At 42.4% G+C, this 23,829-nt stretch overlaps 1 protein-coding gene across 8 annotated transcripts in view; it reads left to right on the top strand.

Annotated features, from left to right (window-relative positions):
* PAK5 (p21 (RAC1) activated kinase 5) overlaps positions 1 to 23,829 on the top strand; it is a 320,788-nt gene that overhangs the window by 272,212 nt on the left and 24,747 nt on the right. For all 8 annotated transcript variants that reach the window (XM_023251465.2, XM_023251462.2, XM_019826827.3 and 5 more), the window contains 2 exons: positions 5,378 to 6,163; positions 22,496 to 22,987. In XM_023251465.2, the coding sequence (XP_023107233.1) occupies positions 5,378 to 6,163; positions 22,496 to 22,987 (1,278 nt within the window). The remainder of the gene's footprint in view (positions 1 to 5,377; positions 6,164 to 22,495; positions 22,988 to 23,829) is intronic.

Raw genomic sequence — 23,829 nt, 5'->3', positions numbered from 1 at the left:
TGTTTTTAAAAAGTGTTTCTTATTCAATGATAGTCTTTATTTTTTCTTCTAAATAGTAGTTATCTCATAACCATATATTTCTCCTTCCACATCAACAAGTATGTAGAATTCTGTTTATTGAGTTTACTGCTATAATTCTGCATGTAAACTGAACATGTCTTTGGGTATGCAGTGATAAGTGCACAGAAACAGCAGACTTCCCAATTTGGAGGTCACAGATTAATTCATGTCTTAAAACAGTGACCCTCTAATCTCCCATAAAAAAATCTAAATTAACTTACTTGGGGGACAAAATTGTGAAATAGGTGTTTATGATTGTTTGGTTTTTCATTTTCCAAATGTAGTATATTTATAGCACAACTAATGAGGGAAAGAAAGGGCTCTCTCCCAAACAGGCCTTCATTATGTTATCACTTAGTCATTTAAAAAAATATTTGCAGATAGTATGGATATAGACATATTACAGATCTCCATTATAGCTTTTGATGTTATTGTATGGATGGGTGGGTGGATAGATAGCCAGTTGGATGGATACATTGATAGATGATAGACACATAGATGGGTGCCTCTTTGTGACATCTAAATTCATTTCTCTCAGTATTCCTCAGAAACCAAGTGACTGAGTTTCACGTCTGCCCATTCAGCTCATAAATGAAATTGGAAAATTTTAGTTGGAAAACTGGAAGATTTAAAGGATTGAGCAGTTTCAAAGGAGGTACTCAACAATGCTCTGATCACAAAAGAATCACACAGGGAAGGATTTTTCCCCCCTTCTAAATATCTGTGTCTTGGTAGTGAATTTCTAAAACTGATAGTTCAGCCCCATCATAGCCATTTATTAATTTGCTGAAGATAAGCTAACAAGTTCTCTGGATATAAATTCCAAAGGACAAGTGATTGAAATGCTGATTTGATATGAGTGGGGAATGCTTTCTTCTGTTATCATAATTATCCACATAGCCCCAAAGATGGTGGCATGTTAACATATTCTGATCATCTCTGTGTCTCAATCATTTAGTAAGTGATGAGCTGGTAATTACCTCTTTTTTTTTTTTTTTCCACCATCCAAGTATACCTATTATTTCCTCCTGGACCTAGCTCACAATTCTCCCCTCCCTGAAAACTTTCCAAGAGTTTTAGCCTGTTCTTCTCTGATCTTTTCTTTACTATATAATCTTCACATTTTAACTTGCCTTCATTTAGGAGTTGTGTTTAATATTCCTAACTTGTTTCAGATTTACAAGTTTGTGTCCACATGAAGGAAGTGCATACATTAGTATGTTTCAAAACTTCTATGTAACCCCTCCCTCCATCAGCCTCTATGATTCCTGGGTATCAATCAGTATCAATATCAAGTGATAGTATCCTTTTTATAAATTGGAGAATGGGTAATGAAAGAAGGATGAAAGTAAATCACATAACAAATGTGGGTGAAATTGAGACCAGAACCTGCAATTGTCCATGTGCTGTAAACTGAACAATTTATCGCTAGAGGGATGGAGTGCACAATAGAAAATGTGCACTTTATTAACCCATTGTTGATGGATTATGATGTCACACACCAAACGTTTGCATTGCCAACTGGTGCTATTTTATTCAAATGAGTCTGAAGAGTACCTTGGAAAGAGAGCTAGACTGACCTGAAAGTAATATAACATTCATTGTGTGTCAGCCATACTTCGGTTTGAGAGAGAGAGACTGAGAGCATGCTAGACTGGAAGGGAGAGGATTGGAGTTTGAATCCCAGGTCTGTTATATATCAGTGGGCAAAGTCAGCTCTGAGTTTTAGTGGTACTCAGTAAAGGAAGGAGGATGCCTACCTAGCTGCCCTCTAGATTCCTTCCAACATTAAAAAACTGGAAGTGATTCTGTGGTCCCAGAGTTGCATATTTCATGTATTCAGAGATGGGAGGTGTGAAGGCAGACAAGAAAGATTGACTGAAATATTGTTTAAGATGGATAGAATTTAGAGAAGTTTTTTTTTCCCTGCAGTATATACCCAAAGATAACACTGACCATGAAAAATTCTAATATAGTTAGCTATTATTTGTCAAGCTCACAGAAAGTCTTGATAACATTTTTGCTAAAGGATTATCCAAGCAGGTCCAGTAACTGAGAAGTTACTTGAAGACCTTGGCATACCTTACAGTCTTTATTCATGTTATACATCAGTCAACACAGATGCCCAGGATTGGAAATACCAGGAAGCTACTTTTGGGGAAGACCATGAATTACTGAGAACATTTCATTAAGTAATCTGCTAATTGTTGATAGAGAATAGGAATGTGCAAGAGTATAATTTCTGTCTAGAATGCTGGCTGAAAAGACTTTATCCACTGTGATATAAACAAATTAATACTGTTTTCTTAAAAATTTGTGCAAAACATTATTGAAGAGGAGAGGCCAATTGTTTAAATCCACAGAAAATAAGAGTATATATGTCTAAAAGGGTTTTAAGGAGCACCTTGAGGGGGTGCCTGGGTGGTTCGGTCGGCTGAGCATCCGACTCTTGATTTCAGCTCAGGTCATGGTCCCAGGGTCCTGGCGTCGAGCTCCATGTGGGGCTCCATGCAGAGCGTGGAGCCTACTTAAGATTATCAGTCTCTCTTCCCCACTCATTCTCGTTCTCTCTCTCTCTATATATATATAGATAGATAAATCTATATAGATCTATATATATATAGAGAGAGAGAGAGGGAGAGAAAAGGGTTTTAAAAGGGTTTTAAGGAGCACCTTGAGGGGGTGCCTGGGTGCCTGGGTGGCTCGGTCGCACTTTGAGCAAATGAGAGAAATAATAATAAACAGGTAAGATACAACTGAAATGCACTAGAAAGCTACTCAAATGGGCTTGATATTTTTGAGGATGAGTTAGCTAGCATTCATACTAAATGTATCAAAAGATGTCCATTTCCTCCTTTCCTCTTCCCAGCTACCTCCCCTTCTCTGTTCAAAGGTATTATTTCTTCAGTTCATCCATTGGGGTCAGCATAGATGTTGTTACTCTGAGAAAAGGTTCTGATGTATATGTGATACATGGTTCTTTTTCTCTCTGAGAAATCCTCAAACAGAACATCACCTATTTGGGCAATCAACCCATTTATACCCTTCCTCCACAAATAACCATAACATTCCATATAATGGAAGACTATTCAGTGATTTAAAAAGAACTTGGTGGGGGTGCCTAGGTGGCTCAGTCAGTTAAGAGTCCAACTTCAGCTCAGGTCATGATCTCACGGTCCGTGAGTTCGAGCCCCGCATCAGCTCTGTGCTGACAGCTCAGAGCCTGGAGCCTACTTCAGATTCTGTGTCTCCCTCTCTTTCTTCCCCTCCCCCACTTGTGCATGAATACAGGCACTTGCATGCACACGTTCTCTCTCTCCCTCTCTCTCTCTCTCTCCTCCTCCTCTCAAAAATAAATGAACATAATGAATGAATGAATGAATGAATGAATGAATGAATAAGAGTATGCAAATCTGTGCAGAAGAATTCCATGTACTTTATGTAGACATACCTCTCAAGGAGGTAGAGTGACTTACTTCAAAGGGTGCAGTAGAGAAAGCAGCAAAGGAAGCAGAATGTAACTTTATGTGTGGAGACCTGGCAAATACTACCTGGGCCAGGTGACCAAGGTCAGTATCATCAGGGAGAAGCCATGTTAATGGTATGCACCCTGCATACGATGTGATATAATTGGTGATCGCCTCCAAAACCAATAATCCCAGTTTAACCCTGGGAAAAACATCACACATACCCAGTTGAGGGACATTCTGCAGAACCCCTGAGCACCACTTGTTAAAATTGTCAAGGTCATCAAAAACAAGGAAAATCCAAGAAACTATCACAGACCAGAAGAGACTAAGGAGACATGACAAATAAATTTGTAGTGTCATGAATGGGGCCCTGGAATACTGGGGAAAGAAACTAGTGACATTCACATAAACTATGGAGTTTAGTTAATAGTAGTGCAAGATATTAACAATACAGTAAGGGGTACATGAGAGCTCTGTGTATGCTCTTTGCAACTTCTCAGTTTATTTAAAACTATTCCAAAATTAAAAGTTTATTTAAGGGTGCCTGGGTGGCTCAGTCGGTTGGGTAACCAACTTCAGCTCAGGTCATGATCTCGCAGTTTGTGGGTTCGAGCCCCGCGTTGGGCTCTGTGATGACAGCTCAGAGCCTGGAGCCTGCTTCGGATTCTTTGTCTTCCTCTCTCTCTGCCCCTCCTCTGCTCTTGCTCTGTCTCTGTCTCTCAAAAATAAATAAATGTTAAAAAAATAAAAAACTTTAAAAGAAAGGGGTATAGACAAAAAGTATTAGTCCAGGACTGATTGGACAGGAAAAAAAGAAAACCTTGTCTTTCACTGATCTATAAATCATATGTTCTAGGACAAATTTGACTTTTGCCTCTAGTTTGAAATCCTCTATTATACTGAGATGATTTTGAACTCCTTTGCTACTTGCTCAAAGGTATTTTTCTCCTAAAATTCTGGAAGTCTGAAGTCACAACACTTTGTTCTTTGTTCTTTTATCCACCCCCATCGTATTTTGCTGCAAACCTTGTCATTGTCAAGGCACAGCTGACTGGCTTTGTAAGTGGTTTGTGATTTCTTTCTGTTCCTGGTATTCTGGTGTTATTTAGGTTCGTTAAGGGGAACATTTGGGCTCGGCAGTTTGTCACTAAGGTTCAAGTACAACAACCACATCAACTACTAAGCCATCCAGACCTCAGCCGTGATGATACAGAAGTGTGGCTCTAGCAAGCATTACAGTTAGATGCTTAATGAAAATATCACAGGTGATCACATATAAAATCTCATAAGTGATCTTTAAGCTGTTCAGTGTAGTTCAGAAAATGCCTTCCTTTTCTATAAAATCTAGTAACTCCAATTTTTATGAATTCTGTAAAAGGGTAAAAAAAATGTGCGCCCATTCCTGGGTATGTTAATACTCAAGTGACAATACTTACTCGTTTTGCAAATAATATGAATAATGAATGTAAGAAATAATATGCTTTTTAAAACCAGTTATAGACTTAAAATTATAATCAGCTTATCATTAGATGGTTAGGGATTATTATTTAAGGAGAGGAACCAGGGAGGAGGTTTCCCCTAACTAGTAAATAAGACAGTGATTGCTTAGTCTTCTAAATGGCTTTTTGATGTTTAATTGATATCTCTATTGAAATAGGTAAACACAAATTTGCAATTAAGGTTATATAATATTTGACTTATTTCACCACTGAAACGATCAATTTTTATCACTTTTTGGGGGATATTCCTGGGGTCTTTTTTCCTCAGTGGAGTAGGGGTGGGATTGCAATATCAGTTTGAAAGCATGAAATGATTTCTTTAAATGGCATTCCCTTTACTGTTCCCAGACAATCGTTAGAGGAAATAAACCGTGCAAAGAAACCTCCATCAACGGCCTGCTGGAGGACTTCGACAACATCTCTGTGACTCGCTCCAACTCCCTAAGGAAAGAAAGCCCACCCACCCCAGACCAGGGAGCCTCCAGCTACGGTCAAGGCCATCGGGAAGAAAATGGCTTCATCACCTTCTCGCAGTATTCCAGCGAGTCCGATACCACTGCTGACTACAGCACCGAGAAGTATCGAGAAAAGAGTCTCTATGGTGATGACCTGGATCCGTTTTATAAAGGCAGCCATGCCGCCAAGCAAAATGGGCATGTCACAAAGACCAAACACGGGGAAGCCTACTATTCTGAGATGAAGCCTTTGAAATCCGATATTGCCAGATTTCCCGTTGATTATCACACACACTTGGACTCACTGAGCAAACCAAGTGAATACAATGAGCTCAAGTGGGAGTACCAGAGAGCCTCAAGCAGTTCCCCTCTAGATTATCCATTCCAATTCACGCCTTCTAGAACTGCGGGGACCAGCGGGTGTTCCAAGGAGAGTCTGGTGTTCAGCGAAAGCGAGTGGGGACCCAGCCTAGATGACTATGATAGGAGGCCAAAGTCATCATACTTGAATCAGACCAGCCCTCAGCCCACCATGCGGCAAAGGTCCAGGTCAGGTTCGGGGCTCCAGGAACCAATGATGCCCTTCGGAGCAAGTGCATTTAAAACCCACCCCCAAGGACACTCGTACAACTCCTACACCTACCCTCGCCTGTCTGAGCCCACAATGTGCATTCCAAAGGTAATGTTATGTTCACTGCCTCCTTCCTCCTTATGTGCAGGCACCCCACAAAGGTGGTGCTAACATGAGCTTCTCACAGAGATCTAATGTGATGCTTCACCTTTTAAGTGAGAGTCCATATCAAAACCCTACCTGATTTCTATCCACGAGCCTCAAGGGCAGAGGATGTAGGGCAAGGCACATTTATTCATTAAAATCCAAGTCTTTGGAGATCCCCTACAGGGTTTCTGATTAAAAGACAAAAAATTATTTATTTGAAAGATGTCCTGATATACTACTACTAAGTAGTCTGCTCATATTGTACTGTCCTCTATTAAGGAGCATACGATCATAAACCATTAGATAGAGTAATTACAGTGGTTCCTATATTCTAACAAAGTTTACATGGATCTATAGAAAAGGAAAAAAATAATCAGGATTACATGGTAAGTTTTTAATAAAGTTTATTTTAGAGTTAAATTTTAATTTAATAACCATTCTCACAGGTGTGAGGTGATATCTCATTGTGGTTTAGATTTTTTCTTATGATGAGTGATGTTTAGAACCTTTCTTTCCATGTACCTGTTGACCATTTGTGTATCTTCTTTAGAAAAAAGTGTATTCAGGTCCTTTGTCCATTTTTTGATTGGGTTATTTGGGATTTTTTTTTTTTTTTTTTTTTTTTTTGCTATTGAGTTGAATGACTTCCTTCTATATTTTTTAACCTCTTATCAGATATGTGGTTTGCAAATATTTTCTCCCACTCCATAGGTGCATTTTCATTTTGTTGATGTTTCCCTTTGCTGTGCAGAATCTTTTTATTTTGATGTAGTCCCACTTGTTTATTTTTGCTTTTGTTGCCTTTTGGTGTCAAATACAAAAAATCATGCCAAAACCAATGCCAAGAAATTACCCCCTCTTTTTCTTCTAGGAGTTTTATGGTTTCAGGTCTTACATTCAAGTCTTTAATGCATTTTGAGTTGTTATGTATAGAGTAAGATAGGGACCCAGTTTCATTCTTTTACATGTGGCTGTCCAATTTTCCCAGCACCATTTATTGAAAACACTATCCTTTCTGCATTTGTATATTCTTGGCTCCTCTGCTGAAATTTGATGGACTGTATATTTGTGGGTTTATTTCTGGTCTCTGGTCTGTTCCTTTGAGCTATGAGTCTGCTTTTATGCCAATACCATACATTTTGATGTCTATAACTTTGTAATATAGTTTGAAATATCCAGCTTTGTTCTCCTTTCTCAGGACCGCTTTGGCTGTTTAGGGTCAAATGTGATTTGTGCATGTGTGCTGTAGTTGCACACTTATGGTAGGAAGCTGTTTGTGTCAAGGTCATAGAAAAAGCTTTGTCCAGAGACAATAACCATTCAGCCCTGGGGCCATATTTGGCCCATTGACCTGTTGGGTCCACAAAATAGTCATCTCCACCTTCTGAAAAATCAAGATATTTCATTTAGTATCTTCAACTTCTGGGTTTCAGCCTTTTAAAAAAAAATGGGATGATCTGACATGCCTGGGCACAATTTTCACATAGCATTGGAAATGGAACTGGCTGGAAGCAAAGGCTGACCCATTAGAGGAGAGAGGCCCTTCTCAGTCCACTTCATTCATTTTTCTCATTAACCTAATCCTAGAGGCATTTGGGATTTAATATAACCCCCAACAGTGCCTGCCCACCCATTTCACAGGAGGAAAAACTGAGGTCCAGAGTGTCATGTGGCATACTTATGGTTTCATAATTAGTTGGTTGCAAAACAAGGACAAAATCCAGGTCTGGTGTTTTCCCTAGTCCCATATTCTTCCCCTTATGAGGGCATACGTGATTTCAGGGGATTAATTGCATTTGCCACTAAAACCCATGAGGGGCCCCAGTGGCCGCCAGAAGTCTCAGCTAGGTAGAAGAGTAGGAAGAGGATGGAGGGAAGGGATAATTTGCTTCATTCCTTGCTGGGTCCTTCTTCCTGCAGACTTCCAATTATAAAGCAAAGCAGACCTACTCTGAAATCTGGTTTTGTTAAACCCAGACAGTGCAAGAAACAATGCAGAAAACTATTGTGGCTCAGAAAAGATATATCTGTAACAGAAATAATGAGGAAACTGTTGTGGCTCAGGAAAAAAAAAAAAAAAAAACAACATATTCACACTTGGGAACTTCTACCAAGAGTTTTTCAGCCCTTATAATCAAGGGCTCTGAAGGAGCAAGCTGCTGTTCCATGTCACACAGGACCCACGAGAAATTCACGGGCAGGTTTTGTGGGAGGGTAGGTGGTGGGAGGCATGTTAGTAATTAAAACGTTTACTTGATTAAAAATATAACATCTCTCTAAAAAGACTTCGGTGCCTGTGTCTTTAGAACTGTACTCTTAAAAATCTACCAATCACATTTGGATTTCCTGCTGAGGGAAGAAATAGAGATCACGACTCAGATAATTTGGCTTTGCCTTATGGAAAGTCCTAGAGGCTGGTGGGTAATGTTCACATCTCAAATAATAAGAGAAAGGATCAAATTTGTGTGGGTTTCCAGATAGAGCAAATATGAGGAGGAAGGTTGTGTGTATGAGAGAGAGAGAGAGAGAGAGAGAGAGAGAGAGAGAGAGAGAGAGAGAGAGACAGACCAGTTTTACATTTTGGCCTAAAGGAGGAAAAATACTAACATTAACTCACAGAAATAACTCCTCCAGTGTTATCTGCCTACCTAATTTTCCTGTTGACATGACAGGAATCAAGGATGTTACAAATCTGTAGATATAGCATCTGTCTCCCTACTTTTGAATGTTTTTGGCTGCCACAAGGCAGATGAAACCTTGGGGGGTAAATAAAGCCAAAAAAAAAAAAAACCAAAAAACCCGTTCATACTACACAACTATAAAAACAGCTTGAGGGGAGCCTGGGTGGCTCAGTCGGTTAAATATCTAACTTTGGCTCAGGTCATAATCTCACGGTTTGTGAGTCCGAGCCCCGCGTTGGGCTCTGTGCTGACAGCTCAGAGCCTGGATCCTGCTTCAGATTCTGTATCTCTCCATCTCTCAGCCCCTGCCCTGCTCATGCTCTGTGTCTCTCTGTCTCTCAGAGAGAAATTTTAAAAAAAGAAAAAAAGCTTGATGTGGAGGGAGAATGCCCTCCACCCTCCCCTGCAGACAAGTCTGCTTTACAGGGAGGGAAACTGACTGAAGATGTTGTCACCATGCCTCTGATTTTGCTCATTCCCGGGCTCTCCAGGGAGCAGGCAGCTGCCAGCTCGCGTGTATCAGTGCTGACCCAGCAATCCATTTCTTGCTCTGGCTCCAGCCTCTGAGAAGCCCCTGGTGTAATCACACTTCTGCCAGTTCACTAAGCACTTGCCGTGTGCCAGACACATGTGTTGCCTTGTTGAGCCTCACAGTCCCGGAAGACAGCAATTCTTGCCTGCTTTGTACATATGAGGAAACTGGGGCTCTGAGAGGCTCGGTAATAGCCAGGTCAGCTCATAGCCAAGCTGGGATCCAGCTGTCCGGGCTCGGCCCCTTTGCTAGACCTTGGATATATCCCCACTGGCACAGGAATTCTGCAGGCACCAAGCCTTCAACCTGCCTCCTTCCAAGCTCCTTTGAATACCTTTAGCAGTGAAGTGCCCTAGGGTTGTATAGTACTGTCCCACTCAGGAGCAGGGTTTCTCAGCCTCAACACTGTGGACATCGTGGGCCTGATAGTTCTTTGCTGCAGGGGAGGAGCTGTCACTGTAGGATGATTAACAGCATCCCTGGCTTCTACCACTAAATGCCAATGGCATCTCTTCCTGTAACATCCAGAATATTTCTAGACACTGTCAAATGACTTCTGGGGCAGCAGGGAGGGAAATCAGTCCCAGCTGAGAAGCACAGTTCAAGGCTATTTGTCAAGTACCTTTTGGCATTCAAGGGTGTAGGTTCTGGAGGTAGACTGCCTGGATTTGAGTCCTGACGTTACCACTTACAACTGGGTGAGTAAATTGCTTAACTCTACTTCCCTATCTATAAAATGGGGACAATCACGTTGTGTGAGGGTTATATAAGTTAATAATTGTGGCATCCTGATTATGAATACACACATGTATCTGTATGTATAGCATACCAGATGGCAGCTGTGACATGAAGCCGAGGGTTACCTTATTCCAGGCACTGTGCCAAGCATTTTGCAAGCATTACCCCCATTGAGCCCTCATGACGATTCTGGAAGACTTCAGGATCATCTCCCTTTTACCCTGAGAAAGCTGAAAGATGGAGGCCAAGTCTTTATCGACTTCCCAAGGATATGAAGGTAAACAGCTGAGTCAGGATCCAAAATTAGGTCCATCTGACTCCAAAGTCGATATATTCCAGAACATTCCTGTTTCCACAGAAGAAAACTGAGGAGGAAAAAGATGGATATGAGGCCTCAGGGCTCAGATATGCCACAGTCAGCCCTCACCTTGCTGGTGAGAAATGGGTGATGAGTCACAGACGGATTTGGGGTACATGGGAACTGTCCTTTATTCTCTCTGTAGGGTAGGGTAGGGTGAAGTCCTCTGAGAAGCTCCTTAGTGTCACCCAGACTGATTTGTGGCCAAAAAACTGGGATCACTGGTCAAAAAGAGGCATTAAGAATAACGATCCCTGAGGGGCGCCTGGGTGGCGCAGTCGGTTAAGCGTCCAACTTCGGCTCAGGTCACGATCTCACGGTCCGTGAGTTCGAGCCCCGCGTCGTGCTCTGGGCTGACGGCTCAGGGCCTGGAGCCTGCTTCCGATTCTGTGTCTCCTTCTCTCTCTGCCCCTCCCCCCTTCATGCTCTGTCTCTCTCTGTCTCAAAAATAAATAAAAAAAACATTAAAAAATTTTTTTTAAAAAGAATAACGATCCCTGGGGCACCTGGGTGGCTCAGTTGGTTAAGCATCCAACTTTGGCTCAGGTCATGATCTTGCAGTTTGATTCGTGTGTTCAAGCCCCATGTTGGGCTCTGTTCTGACAACTCCCAGCCTTGATCCTGGTTCAGATTCTGGTCTCCCTCTCTCTCTGCCCTACCCAGTGTGTGCGCGCGCGCTCTCTCTCTCTCTCTCTCTCTCTCTCTCTCTCCCTGTCTCAAAAATGAATAAATGTTTTAAAAATTAAAAAAAAAGTAACGATCCTTGAGACTCTCATATATACTCACTCTACCTTGAGTGATGGTGTTATTCTCTTTTATGAATGACAGTCCAGATGTTCTCACCCATTACAAAAGACATTTAAGAACACAAATTCTAAAATCCGATTCTCTGGATTTAATCACTTACTGGCTTTATGATCTTGTCTGTGCCTCAGTTCACTCATCTGTAGAGTGTTTCCATGCCTACTTTGAACTTCTTCTACAGATTAAAAAAGATCAGTAAATGTAAAGGAGTTATCACATGGCAGGCACTCAGTGTTAGCCCTTATTCCCTGGAATATTTTTGGTTGGAAAACATGTCTCCATATCTGCTAACACCAGCCATAGAAACATCCTCTCTGTGTAATCTGTTACATTTTTTTTTTCAAAACATGGGAACAAGTTCCATGTGACTTTGCCCTCACAGACTCATAAGTACTGATGCCCTCACCTTAGAGATGCAGGTCACAGAAGGCCAGAGTAGCTATGTGCCTTCCTCAAGGCCCTGCGACTCCTGAGTGATGGAGCTAGCTGAAGGATCCCAATCCCGCCACCTTACCAATTGCTCTACTCTATAGGATGGACATGAAATTCTCAGACTTCCCCATAGAGGCCAGATGTTAAGAGAGCAGAGTATTTAGCAGCATTTAAACAAGAATCATCGTAGGTAACTACATCTCCAGTCATGATGGTTCTTGCCAGCCAACCCCTCCATGTTACCCCAAGCATCTGGTCTACACTGGGCAGCAAAGTGACCAGTGCTGCAATCCAGGACATCCCAAACAGATGGCATATTAAGGAGTTCTGAGTGGAGAGAGAGGGTGCAAGAAAACTGGCATGATTCCCCAGATCTGGGGTCACCACTGCAATGGTTTTTCACTGCTCAGCTGTTCCTTTGCTTTACCTGGAAGGAAAAAGCTGAACTAATGTGCTTCATCTTCCTGCATTAATAATTGAATGACTCACTGTTCTTTGTGACACACTAGTACACCGAGATTCTGCCAGGGTTCAGGAACAAAACTTCAGCTTCTTATCTGCTAAGGATTCCAGCTGAACACTTTCAGAGATCCTGGGCAATGGGAATGCTGGTAAACTCTTATGAGCTGCAACAAAAATCAGAGGTCAAGGGAAGAGAGGGAAGGAAAGAGAGGTGCTAATCGCTTAATATAACAATGGGTATTATTTTGATTTTTTTCTTTACATATGGGCTCTTATAGGGTGTTGATTCCAGCTCATAAAACATCCAAAAAGGTGATTCAGAGCATCTCAGACACCTGTCCCTTTGGCAGGAAGACTATAGGGGTTGTTTGTATATGAATGGACATATCTTCCCATGAATATTCCTATGGTTCAAAGTAAATAGTGAGATTGCCATTAGCAAATTAAAATGAAATTCATCTAACCTGGCAATATGTGTTCTGGCTGTCTTGGAGGCCCTGACATACTTGAACCATATTCTGCAGCAGGGAGCCAATCCCCAGAAGTGCAGACACCCCCTCCCCACCCCTGTAGCTGCAGGCGGTGGCCAGTGTCAGGTCTTAGTAATCTGCTCTTGAACAGAAAATGCATTCTTTGTGTCTGGAGGAGCAAGGGGGGCACGGGCAGGGGGTGAAGGTTGAAGACACCAATTCAGAGGTGGAGGAAGAGCCTGAAATACCTGTATGCTTAAGCCTGCTGATCACAGATTTATTCACTTCCTTAAGCTTTCCCTACTTGTAGAGGTCATAAGCCACTTGTCCACGCTGTCTCAGTGTGCATTTGCCATATATTTTGTAAGGCAGGGTAAAGCACGACTCTTCCTCCTTCATGTCATAAGGGGTGTAAGTTGCCTGCATGCCTAAATAGGAATCCAGTATCATGGCGTGGGAGATCTCCTTGCAAAACACATATGGTGCGTGGCTCCCTGCTACATGCAGTTTGGAAGTCCAGCAAGTGTCTGACTATCCAGAAGGTAACCTACTTCCCAAGTCCCCTGCATCAGAACCTTAAGCAGACACCTTGATTCTTCAGGTTCCAAGTAGGACCTGCTCATGACCACTGCTCATTGGCGGTGATAGCATATGCTTGCTTCTCTTACCAAAATTGAATGGCAGCTCATATTGTGTGCTGTATCTCTTCGTCATCTAGGCAGGGCAAATATGAAATAGGGCCATTTCATTTTGTAAATGGAAATAAGTAAATCGGAGGAAACTGACCATGGCTGGGCAATTGTCGAAGTCTTGCTTCAAGCAGGAGTTGTATTAGGGTGCAGTAACCTCCCCCCACCTGAGGGCAGATGGGGAATAGCTCCCATCAGTGCCATTCCTGCTCGTGGCAAGGAGAATTGGCATGGCAGAGAACAACCAGAGGGATACATGAGAGTAAATACATATCCAAGTCACAGGATTTAATGAATCCCTTTCCCCTAATTGCCAGCTTCTAATATGTCCCTACAGAGAAAGCTAGTTACTGATTCTCCCTGGAATTCTTACGGGCAGTCATTCTCCTTTCCCAAAGCCGAGGCTGCTACTGCTACACTTCCCTTTGAGTCAAGGAAGGACAATTTCAGATGTCCTTTCCTTGTTCAGATGATAGAGGTCTGTGATTCACCTTTATCCCACATTTGATTTACGTAGAACAAACAACACCCAGTCTGGCTCTTTCATTTTTCAGAGGAGCAGTCTCTTTGCTTTATTGTACTCCGCAAAGGTGTATTAGAGCATCACACTCAGGCACTGGAACCAGCTGCCTCCCATCCCTTGTAGCTCTGTGGGAAGTGGAAAGAGACACTGTCCATCTTTCACTGAGCGTTCCGCAGTCCCCATTCTGCAGGCACAGACACACACACACACACCCAGTCCAGCACAACCTAGCCACAGCCTCCCTGTCACCAGTACGGAAGACCACGGTGAACATATAGATGCTGCCTCAGGACTTTTTTTCCCTTCTTTTCTTTCCCCCGCCCTCCCCCCACCAAACCTTTTTTTTTTTCCAGCCTTGGCATAAAATGGTCAAATGATGTTCTACTGCAGAATTCAATTTCACAGTTCAGTTAGGTCCTTGATTACACTGCCAAATTCAGATTAATGTGCATTTAACGAACATGGATCAGGGGAATTCTGGCTGACAGCCAGCTGTAATCGGAGCAATTGATAGCTGTGTGGAGTTTTATGCCCGTCCACCCCAGCGTACCACTGGTGAAATTGATTGATTAAATGAATTCATTGCTATAATTATTTATAATTTTGATACATCGCAAGCCTGTGTCTGACCCTATCCTTGGAGACGTTGTGCTCATTGTCGAAGGGTAGTCCAGCTGAGTTGTTAGCCCTGGATTATTTATGCCCTTATAATATAGCCTTTTGTTTGTTTTGTGCCCTTATGTTTTGATTGAGTTTGAATAGAGACATGAAAGGGCACAGTTCTTTAAGAATTAATTTCTTGAATTAATATACTTGAAGGCAACTAAAAAATGGAACCTAAACTACGAATGCAGGTTATTAAGCATTTCAAAGAGGAAGCAAACCAAAACTGCATATAAGTTCTTTTAGTGTTTTTAAAGAATCCCGTAGAGAGAATTCCTTTTCAGAATGTATTCGATTTTCAATGATAATTACTGGTCTCATAGCACTGCAGCTAAGCACTTTGGCAGGTTCGGTGATAATTTGCAAAACGGTCTAGTCTGCTCTTATTACATCTTGCCATTTGGAAGTCCCCCCCTTAAAAGTATGTGGACCATGGTCTCATTTCTATGAAGTTACTCTTTCACAAAATCCCAGGACCATTCTCTCAGGAGGGGTGGGAAGAAAGCCTTTCTGGTGTTGTTTTCCACCCCTGCTTCTAGTCCTGTGCCCTTGCAATGTCTTCAGAGGTGAAACACTTACATAGATGTTTTGGAAAGGTACATTGGATTTGCTTGTTAAATATCTGTACCTTTCGTTGGCCTGCTTCTACTGCATTGTGGTTTCACTAAATGATTAAAATCTATATCCGTCTCAAGATACTACACTCTGAATGTACTTTTTTTTCCTAGAATATATATTTGTAGATCAGTTGTGAAAAAGATCACACAGGTCAAGCTTTACTCCTCTGAAAGCCTTGCTTACATGCACAAACGTGTGTGTCTGTGCAAAACAATATACATGAACAAATTCATCCGATTTTTTCACCCACTTCCAAATATAGGGTATCATGGGAAAGATTATTTAGAGTGAGACAATGAAATAATTAGAGCAGTTTGAGGGCCATGTAAGAGGGCCACAAGGGCTTGTTACAGAAGAAAGCTTGGGCTTGCTTTCTTCTTAGCAAAAGAAAGGACATTACTGTAGGTGAACACAAAGTTCTGGTCTGGCCAACGCAATAATGAAAGTGATGAGTTCTGTACATAGATGATCAGCTCGTTTTGCTGTGATGGTTATTTCTTTGCTGTGTATTTTGAGCTGATTTCTCTAAGCCAACACTTCAAAAAAAAAAAAAAACAATTTATCTTCACCTCCCTCACCACCCCAGGCATTATCATTCATCATTTTCTGGCCCTTGTATTTCTAGCATTTTGCTCCTGGCCTCCCAGACATCTGAGCCCCTGGTGAAACACTTTAACCATGCTTTTGCTCTGTAGTTGTCTTTCCACACCATGCCCACCTCTGCTCTGACCATGTCTACCTTTTTATCACTGAAGGGTATCTCTGACAACATATCAAAGGCCCAAGTTCTAAAGTGACATTATCTGAATTTGAATCCCACCTCTACTTTTTTTATTTTCATGTTTGTTTATTTTTGAAAGACAGAGAGAGAAGAGAGAGATAGTAGGGGAGGGGCAAGGAGAGAGGGAGACACAGAATCCGAAGCAGGCTCCAGGCTCTGAGCTATCGGCACAGAGCCCAACACAGGGCTTGAACTCACAAACCGCAAGATTGTGACCTGAGCCAACGTCAGACACTTAACCGACTAAGCCCCCCAGGTGCCCCAACCAACTCTACTTCTAAATAGCTTTCAGACCTTTGCATAAGCTGCTTGAACTCACTGTGCTTCAGTCTCCTTATCTGTAAAATGGAACAATTATGGGGCCTATCTCATTGTGTAACTTGAGGTTTAAATGCATCTATGTATATAAAGTGTTTAAAACAGTCCCTGGCACATGGAAACCACTCAGCAAATGTCAATTATCATTATTAACATTTATATGTATCACTCCTACAGGGATAGACTTCTAAAAGAGCAGTTGATTAATGGAAGGGGCCCTGCTTTGGCTCCCATTAACATGCCCCTGCATTCTTTCAAGGAGTGAGTGTCTCAGCCTTGATTACACAGAGCGGGGAGGTGACAAGTAATGATAGAAATGTCAAGACAGGCAAGAATGCAGGCCTGTAGTGACAATGTGCCTAGCACCTGGGACATCTAGACATCCTCCCCCTCGGAGTGAAAGACTGACCTGAGCAGAAGAAGAACTGGGTTGTGCAATCCTCTTGAGGGAGTGGAGGGCCATTTGCCTTGGATGGCTAGTGGCGGGGGTTGGGGGGGGTAGTTTCACCTCCCTGAGGCTCCATTTTGTCCACAACAAAATGGGATAAATTTCCCCTTTCTTGACTCTCAGAGTGAAAAAGAATGAGGCTGGCACAAATAGGCCAGCAATACCGTCATGGAACCCACAGTTGGGTGGGTTAATGACCCAACTGAAGGCTATAGGTCAGCAATATGGTGGCCCTGAGCCAGGACATTCACTTCTCCTTCCCAAAGTCAGCTGTTTGTCTGTCATCTTCTCCTTGAGCCGATGGAAACCTGGAGGGAGGACCACATGTTCTCTCCCTGGAAGCAGTCAATTCTCCTTCTACAGGTACACCTCGAGTTTCGTTCAAAAATTGTTTCTTGTGAGAGTGGTTGCTCCTCACCCATCACTTTTTTTTTTTTTGAGTCTGTGCCTCTTACCGGCAGGCATGAAAGACAGTAGCACGGTTTTGTCTCAAAGACCTAATTTCAAAGATGTTTAGCTCCCAGCGAACAACTCAGCCTTCCCTCTCTGACTGGAAATGGTCCCATTCGTGTAGGCAGGCCTCCTTTTCTTTATGCCACACGTTGGCTGCTAAGAGTAGACTCGGATAATTCTGTTGACAGTCGGTAAAGGAGAGAAGTGGCCTGATGTGGTACGGAGTGGTGTTTGCGATTCCTACTGGATTTTTATTTTTAATATATCTTCAGAGATCAGTTACACATGCTTGTGGGGAATGAATTCAATTTCGCTTAAAGTACAGGAGCCAGGCCTCCACGGAAGACACCGCGGGATGAGGCCATGTGATAGTTCCCAGGACATACTTTCAAAAATAAAAGCCATAGACCCCGCTTCCCCTCACATGCTGGCCTTGTAACTAGCCTGGGCCTGGTTAATCTCAAACTTAATTTAAGGGAAGAACCCAGTTGTTTAATTCACACTGACATTTTATTCCCCCTCCCCACATCACAGAAACAAACCAGTTTTCCCTGAGTATAGCACAAATTCAGCGTGATTTCAAATACAGCATCTTAATTATAATACAGTATTCAGTAGATTATAATTAAAACCATCTTTGCTGATTGTTTTGAGGATACATTATACATTAGTATAGGAATACATATGCTACCAGTATATTATATTCAATAAGTGCTAGCTGGGCTTTTAAAAAAATATTTTACTATTTCTTTTCTCTTGCATTCCCACTATGCTAAGGACTTTCTATAATGATGCCAGCATGTAGAGTATATTGTCCAGTCACTATTCAAATCCTTTGATGTGCATTCAGTCCTTCAGAGCTCACAATGACCTAAAGAGGTAGTTACTATTGTTACAATTCCCATTTTACCAATGAGAAAACTGGAGTGCAGAAGTTTAAATAACTTGCCCCATGTCACACAATGTGTAAATGGCAGAAAACATTTTTGAACCCGGAGCCTGTTTTCTTAGACATTAGGTTGCTCTAGGTTTAGCCTCATCAAAACCCTGTGAGGGAGGTATTTATGATCCCCATTTTACAGATGAGAAAACTGAGGCTCAGAGAGGCTTAGCGATTTGACTAAAGCCATCAGAGTCAGAATTGAACCCTAAGTATGTCCCTCAAAAGCATGTGTTCTCTTGCTGAACAGCCAGGACGGGGCCCTGGCTTCACAGTACCCTTGTTCCTGCTGGGTGGTGCAAGGCTGCCTGAGTGGTGAACTCACCTGAGTAGATTCTGGTGTTTTCATGACTAGGAAGGACTTCACTGCTGGATGTGCACAGGCCAGCACTGTCATCTGGGAGCCAATTAACAGTGCAAAAGAAGTGAGAATGGTGCCATGGTAGGAATTTTAAGGAGCCAACTGTGTTCAACTCTTGCTGCCAGACTTCTGGAATAGGTGTGTGATGATGTGTGATGAGGCAGGAGCTTGGAACACCTGCTGTCTTCCAGGTGACCACCATATTGCCAGATCCAATGAGCAATATGCCCCATCCTACTTCAGTTCTCCATGGCATTCGACATGCTTCATTACTTCTTCCTTTTTGAAATGTTTTCGTACCTTGACTCAGGACCACCTAGTCCCTTACTTTCTCTCCTACATTACTGGCTACTTCTTCTATGCTCCTTTATGCAACATCTTCCTGCCTTTTCTGATCTCTGAATGTTGGGGTCCTTGGATTTTCTCTTACACATGCAACATCATGGCTTTAATACCAACTAAATGCCAGTGATGCTCAGATGCATGTCTTAGCTTCATCTCTTTCCTAGACGCAAAGCATGTCTAAGTCACCTAAGCAACATCTCTGCGTAGATGCTTGATGGTTCTCCCAAACTTAACGCAGCCATGCTGGAATTCTTTGTTTCCCCCATGTAATAATTAGCTCTTGCTGTGTAACAGATTATTCTAAAACTTAATGATGTAAAACAATAATAAACATATATTACTATTTATTTATTACCTCACACCGTTTCTTTGGGTCACTTCTCTGTGACTTACTTACTAAGCTGGATGATTCTGGCCTTGAGATTCTCATGAGGTTGCAGTCAAGATGTCAGCCAGGTCTAGTCATCTCAAAGCTTGACTGGGACCAGACGATCACTTCTAGGATGGCTCATATGGCTGTTGGTGGAAGACCTCAGTTTCTGACTCTTGGCAGGAGACCTTGCACTTGGACCTCTCTATTGAATTCCTCAAGACATGGCAGCAAGAGAAAACCAGGACAGGTATCCAAGAGAGAAGGCAGAGGAGCCACAGTATCTTTTTTGGTCGTGGAAGGCACTTGCTATCACTTCCACTATATTCTTTTGGCCAGACAGATGAGCCTACTACAGTGTAGGAGGGGACTACCCCAACTACAATAGCCAATCTAATCTCAACTCACACGGACCACAATAAGCTAACAGGCATTCCTATTTCCCCTTTTGCCACAAAGGTCTTTTCTGCTCCAGCGTGCAGATCAGGATCAACATCAAGCTCATGTTTCTCTTCTCAGCAACCTCCAATGGTTCCCATCTTACTCAGAGTGACAGCCAGTGCCCTTGCCATGGTGTACATGATCCCCTCCTAGCTGCTTTTCTGGCCATCTTTCCAAAATGACTCCCCTGCACTCTAGAAGAACCTCTGTGCTGTTCCTCAAGCCTGTATTTTCTTAGAATTCTGTGTGTGCTGTGCCCTCTCCCCAGACTACCCCTCCCCACATAGACATTGGGCCTATTTCTTCATGTCAGCCAGGTTACTGCTCAAATGGCACCACCTCAGAGAGGCCTTCCTTGGCCATTACATCCAAGATGGCATCTCATTAATCTCAAGCCCCTTGCTTTGTTTTATTTTCTTCATGTCTTTATTAATACTGGACTGCATACTGTATATTTATTGGTTTTCTTGTTTATTACCTGTCTCCTCTAGAATGTAAACCCCAAGAGGGCAGAAATACCATCCATTTTTATTATTGCTGGACCTTCCCATGGCACTTAAAATGGTGCCTAGCACCTAACAATTGCTCAAAGATTAATCAGTGGGCTTCATGAATGTACTACATGGGAGCAATGAATTTATTTGGAAAGGTACTACCCAGTAGAACTTTCTGCAGTGGTGAAAATGTTGTATATCCATGCTGTCCAATGTGTGGCTATTGGATACTTAAAATGTATCTGAATAATGTAACTGAGGAACTGAATTTTTTATTTTAATATTTTTTTGTTGATTTCAGTTAAGTAGTTACATGTAGCCAGTATCCATATATTAGAGTAGATATAGATCCTTGAGATAGACGGGGGGTGGGGGCATATACGTGTCATTTCCTGTACATCCCAGTAGATGGTAGAGATTTCCTAGGGTGCTGTGTTAGTATAATCAAAAATCTTTTTGGAGAGCTTTCTGTGTACCCAGCACTGTGTTGTCATCAGAATATTATATATGAGTGCATTGATTGGTTAGTGCATTCTATCCTGCTCAAGGAGGTGAATGTGGCACGATGTGGTATATTCATGACCTCAGCCATTCCAGGGTTGGTCAAAGATCCTTCCTGATACCTCTCAGGGAGCAAATTCTGGCTGTACATCAAGTATCATATAAACCCCTCAATGACTTCCCCTACCCTTGTTCTGTCTTCCCTCCCTATATTCCTCTGTTGAGTTCCCTCAATCCATCCTTAATTACCAGAGTAAAGTGTTCTCTGCCAGAATCCTTTTGAAGGATGACCAAATTTCCTTTCACACATACAGCCCTGCAAATTTTGGCTGCTCTCAATTATATTTCTACATATTTGATGAGAGCATTGTACTTACCTTATGGTCCATACTGAAAAGCTGCTTAGCACAGGGAACCATATTTTTCCTTTTACATATATCTGCTAGGTTATATGTGTGGATAGTACATTCCCCCCTCCAGTAGATGGGTTCAAAAGCATGGACAAAGGCCTTCCATCCCTATCTCATTGAAGACTAACACCTGTTAATGACAAATGGGATCTTATATTCCCAAAAAAGAAAACAAGGCCTAAATACACATTGGATAAGGCACATTTTAACTAAAACTCTCCGTGTGGTTCAGATGAGGGGGGAGAAAGCCCTCTCCTAGGAGCAGTGGGTACAGTTGTTGCCCTACCATATCCCTTCATCACCTATTGCTTCTGTCTGCCAACACTGCTTTCCTTTGTCTAAAGCAGTAGTTCTCAGCCAAGAACAATTTTACCCATATTCTGGGGATATTTGAAAACATCTCAAGAAATTTTTGCTGGTAATGACTGGCAGAAGAGGCTGCTCCTGGCTTCTAGTGGGTAAAGGCCAGGGATGCTGCTAAACATCCTGCAATATCCAGGGCAGTCGCCCACACAGTTATCTGGACCCCAAAATCAATAGTACCAAAATTGAGAAATTCTGGTTCTAAGAGCTTTCTCTACCCACTGGAGCCTACCCAGCCCAGAACATGGCAGGCCAGATGTGCCAGGAAACTAATATCCATGGAAGCAGATGTTAAACAGTGTTTTAAAGGGAGCTGGTGCATAAATATTCCAGCTCTCTGTCCCTCAGATGGGATAACTCCCAGGTACATGCTTAATATAGTCTCTGAGGATGCAGAGTTACCTAGTGGTATTAGGTTCCCTGTTTCATTGGTAACTTGCTGTGCCTGTTAGGGTTCACTAGAAAAACAGAACCAGTAGGTGTGTGTGTGTGTGTGTGTGTGTGTGTGTGTGTGTGTGTGCGTGCGCGCGCGCGCACACACAGAGAAAATGTGTCCTCTGTGGATGACCTTAGTCTTTTCACTTAAAGCCTTCAACTGATTGGATGCAGCCCACCCACTTTATGGAGGGCAGTCTGCTTTGCTCAAAATCTACTCATTTAAATGTCAATGACATCTAAAAAATACCTTCACAGTAATATCTAGACTCGTTTTTGACTAAACAACCAGATGCCGTGGCCTAGCCAAGTTAACTCATAAAATTAACCATCATAGTCTATGACTCACCCTTTATTGGTTTTCCCCTTCCTTGTCTCACTTCATAACTCCTGGGATCACCTCTCACCATTTATATTCAAATCCAGGTCTCATAGTCTGCTTCTGGGGATTTTAGTAGGGAAAGGGGAAGAAAGAGGCTGGATGGGGGTAGAGGGTAGGTAAATGGTGGAAGCAGGGACAACCTGGGACCTCACAAGGTAAGTGTCACCCACGACCATGTTGTATAATGGCACTCTTCATTCAGGCCAACTGTGGGTTGGCTCACTGACTAGAGCATTCAGATCTAGCATGTGAATATTTTCCATCCGTGTCTGTCTTCCCAGGTGGATTACGATCGAGCACAGATGGTCCTCAGCCCTCCGCTGTCAGGGTCTGACACCTACCCCAGGGGGCCCGCCAAACTACCTCAAAGTCAAAGCAAAGCAGGCTACTCCTCAAGCAGCCACCAGTACCCATCTGGGTACCACAAAGCCACCCTCTACCACCACCCCTCCCTCCAGACAAGTTCACAGTACATCTCCACAGCTTCTTATCTGAGCTCTCTGAGTATCTCATCCAGTACCTACCCCCCACCCAGCTGGGGCTCCTCTTCAGACCAGCAGCCCTCCAGGGTGTCCCATGAACAGTTTCGGGCTGCTCTGCAGCTGGTGGTCAGCCCCGGAGACCCCAGAGAATACTTGGACAACTTTATCAAAATCGGAGAAGGGTCAACCGGCATTGTGTGCATCGCAACTGAGAAACACACAGGGAAACAAGTTGCAGTGAAGAAAATGGACCTCCGCAAGCAACAGAGACGAGAACTCCTCTTTAATGAGGTATGTGGTGTGTTCAGATCGTTATTTCTCTCCTATGTAACATTTATTTCCCGTGCAAAAATATTACACATACAGTGTAGGATACTAGAAAGCAATGAAAATATAAATACAAAAATAGTGCCCCCATAATCCTTCTGGTCTTTTTCTATGCATGTATGGCTGATACATTTACAAAGTACTTCATGTGAATCAGCCACTATGCTAAGCACTGATATGGCCTGATTTGCACAACAACCCTATGAGACCGACGTTATTGCTATAGCAACAAGGAAACCTGGACTCAGGTTAAGTGACTAGCCCAGGGTCATAGAGCAGGTCAATGATAGATCTGGGATTTGAATTCTAGCAGATTCCAAAGCCTCATGCTACACTGTCTATGTAGATGTATATATACATTTTACACATGGTGGTGATACCATGTATATACCCTTTATAGCCATTTTTTAAAAATCTCAATAAACAGGGACATCTGCGTGGCTCAGTCAGTTGTGTCTGACTTTGGCTCAGGCCATGATCTCATGGTTCATGAGTTCGAGCCCCATATCAGGCTCTGTGCTGGACAGCTCTGTCTCTATCTCTCAGTCTCTCTCTCTCTCTCTCTCTCTCTCTCTCTCTCTCTCTCTCTCAAAAATAGACATTAAATTTTTTGTTAATTAAAGATTTAAAAAATAATCTCAATAAACAGAGGTCAGCTTAGTGACAGATTATCACTCTTTGGGAAATTTAAGATATGTTTTCCTAACTATAGTAATAATGAATTCTTCCTGTGGAAAATACAGAAAATGTCCCATAATCTCACAACCAAGAAATAGCTACTTTAATATTTCAATATTTCTATATTT

The sequence above is a fragment of the Felis catus genome, chromosome A3 (genome assembly GCF_018350175.1).
Source record: "Felis catus isolate Fca126 chromosome A3, F.catus_Fca126_mat1.0, whole genome shotgun sequence".
Classification (NCBI taxonomy): domain Eukaryota; kingdom Metazoa; phylum Chordata; class Mammalia; order Carnivora; family Felidae; genus Felis; species Felis catus.
This window is presented reverse-complemented; position numbering and strand designations above follow the sequence as displayed.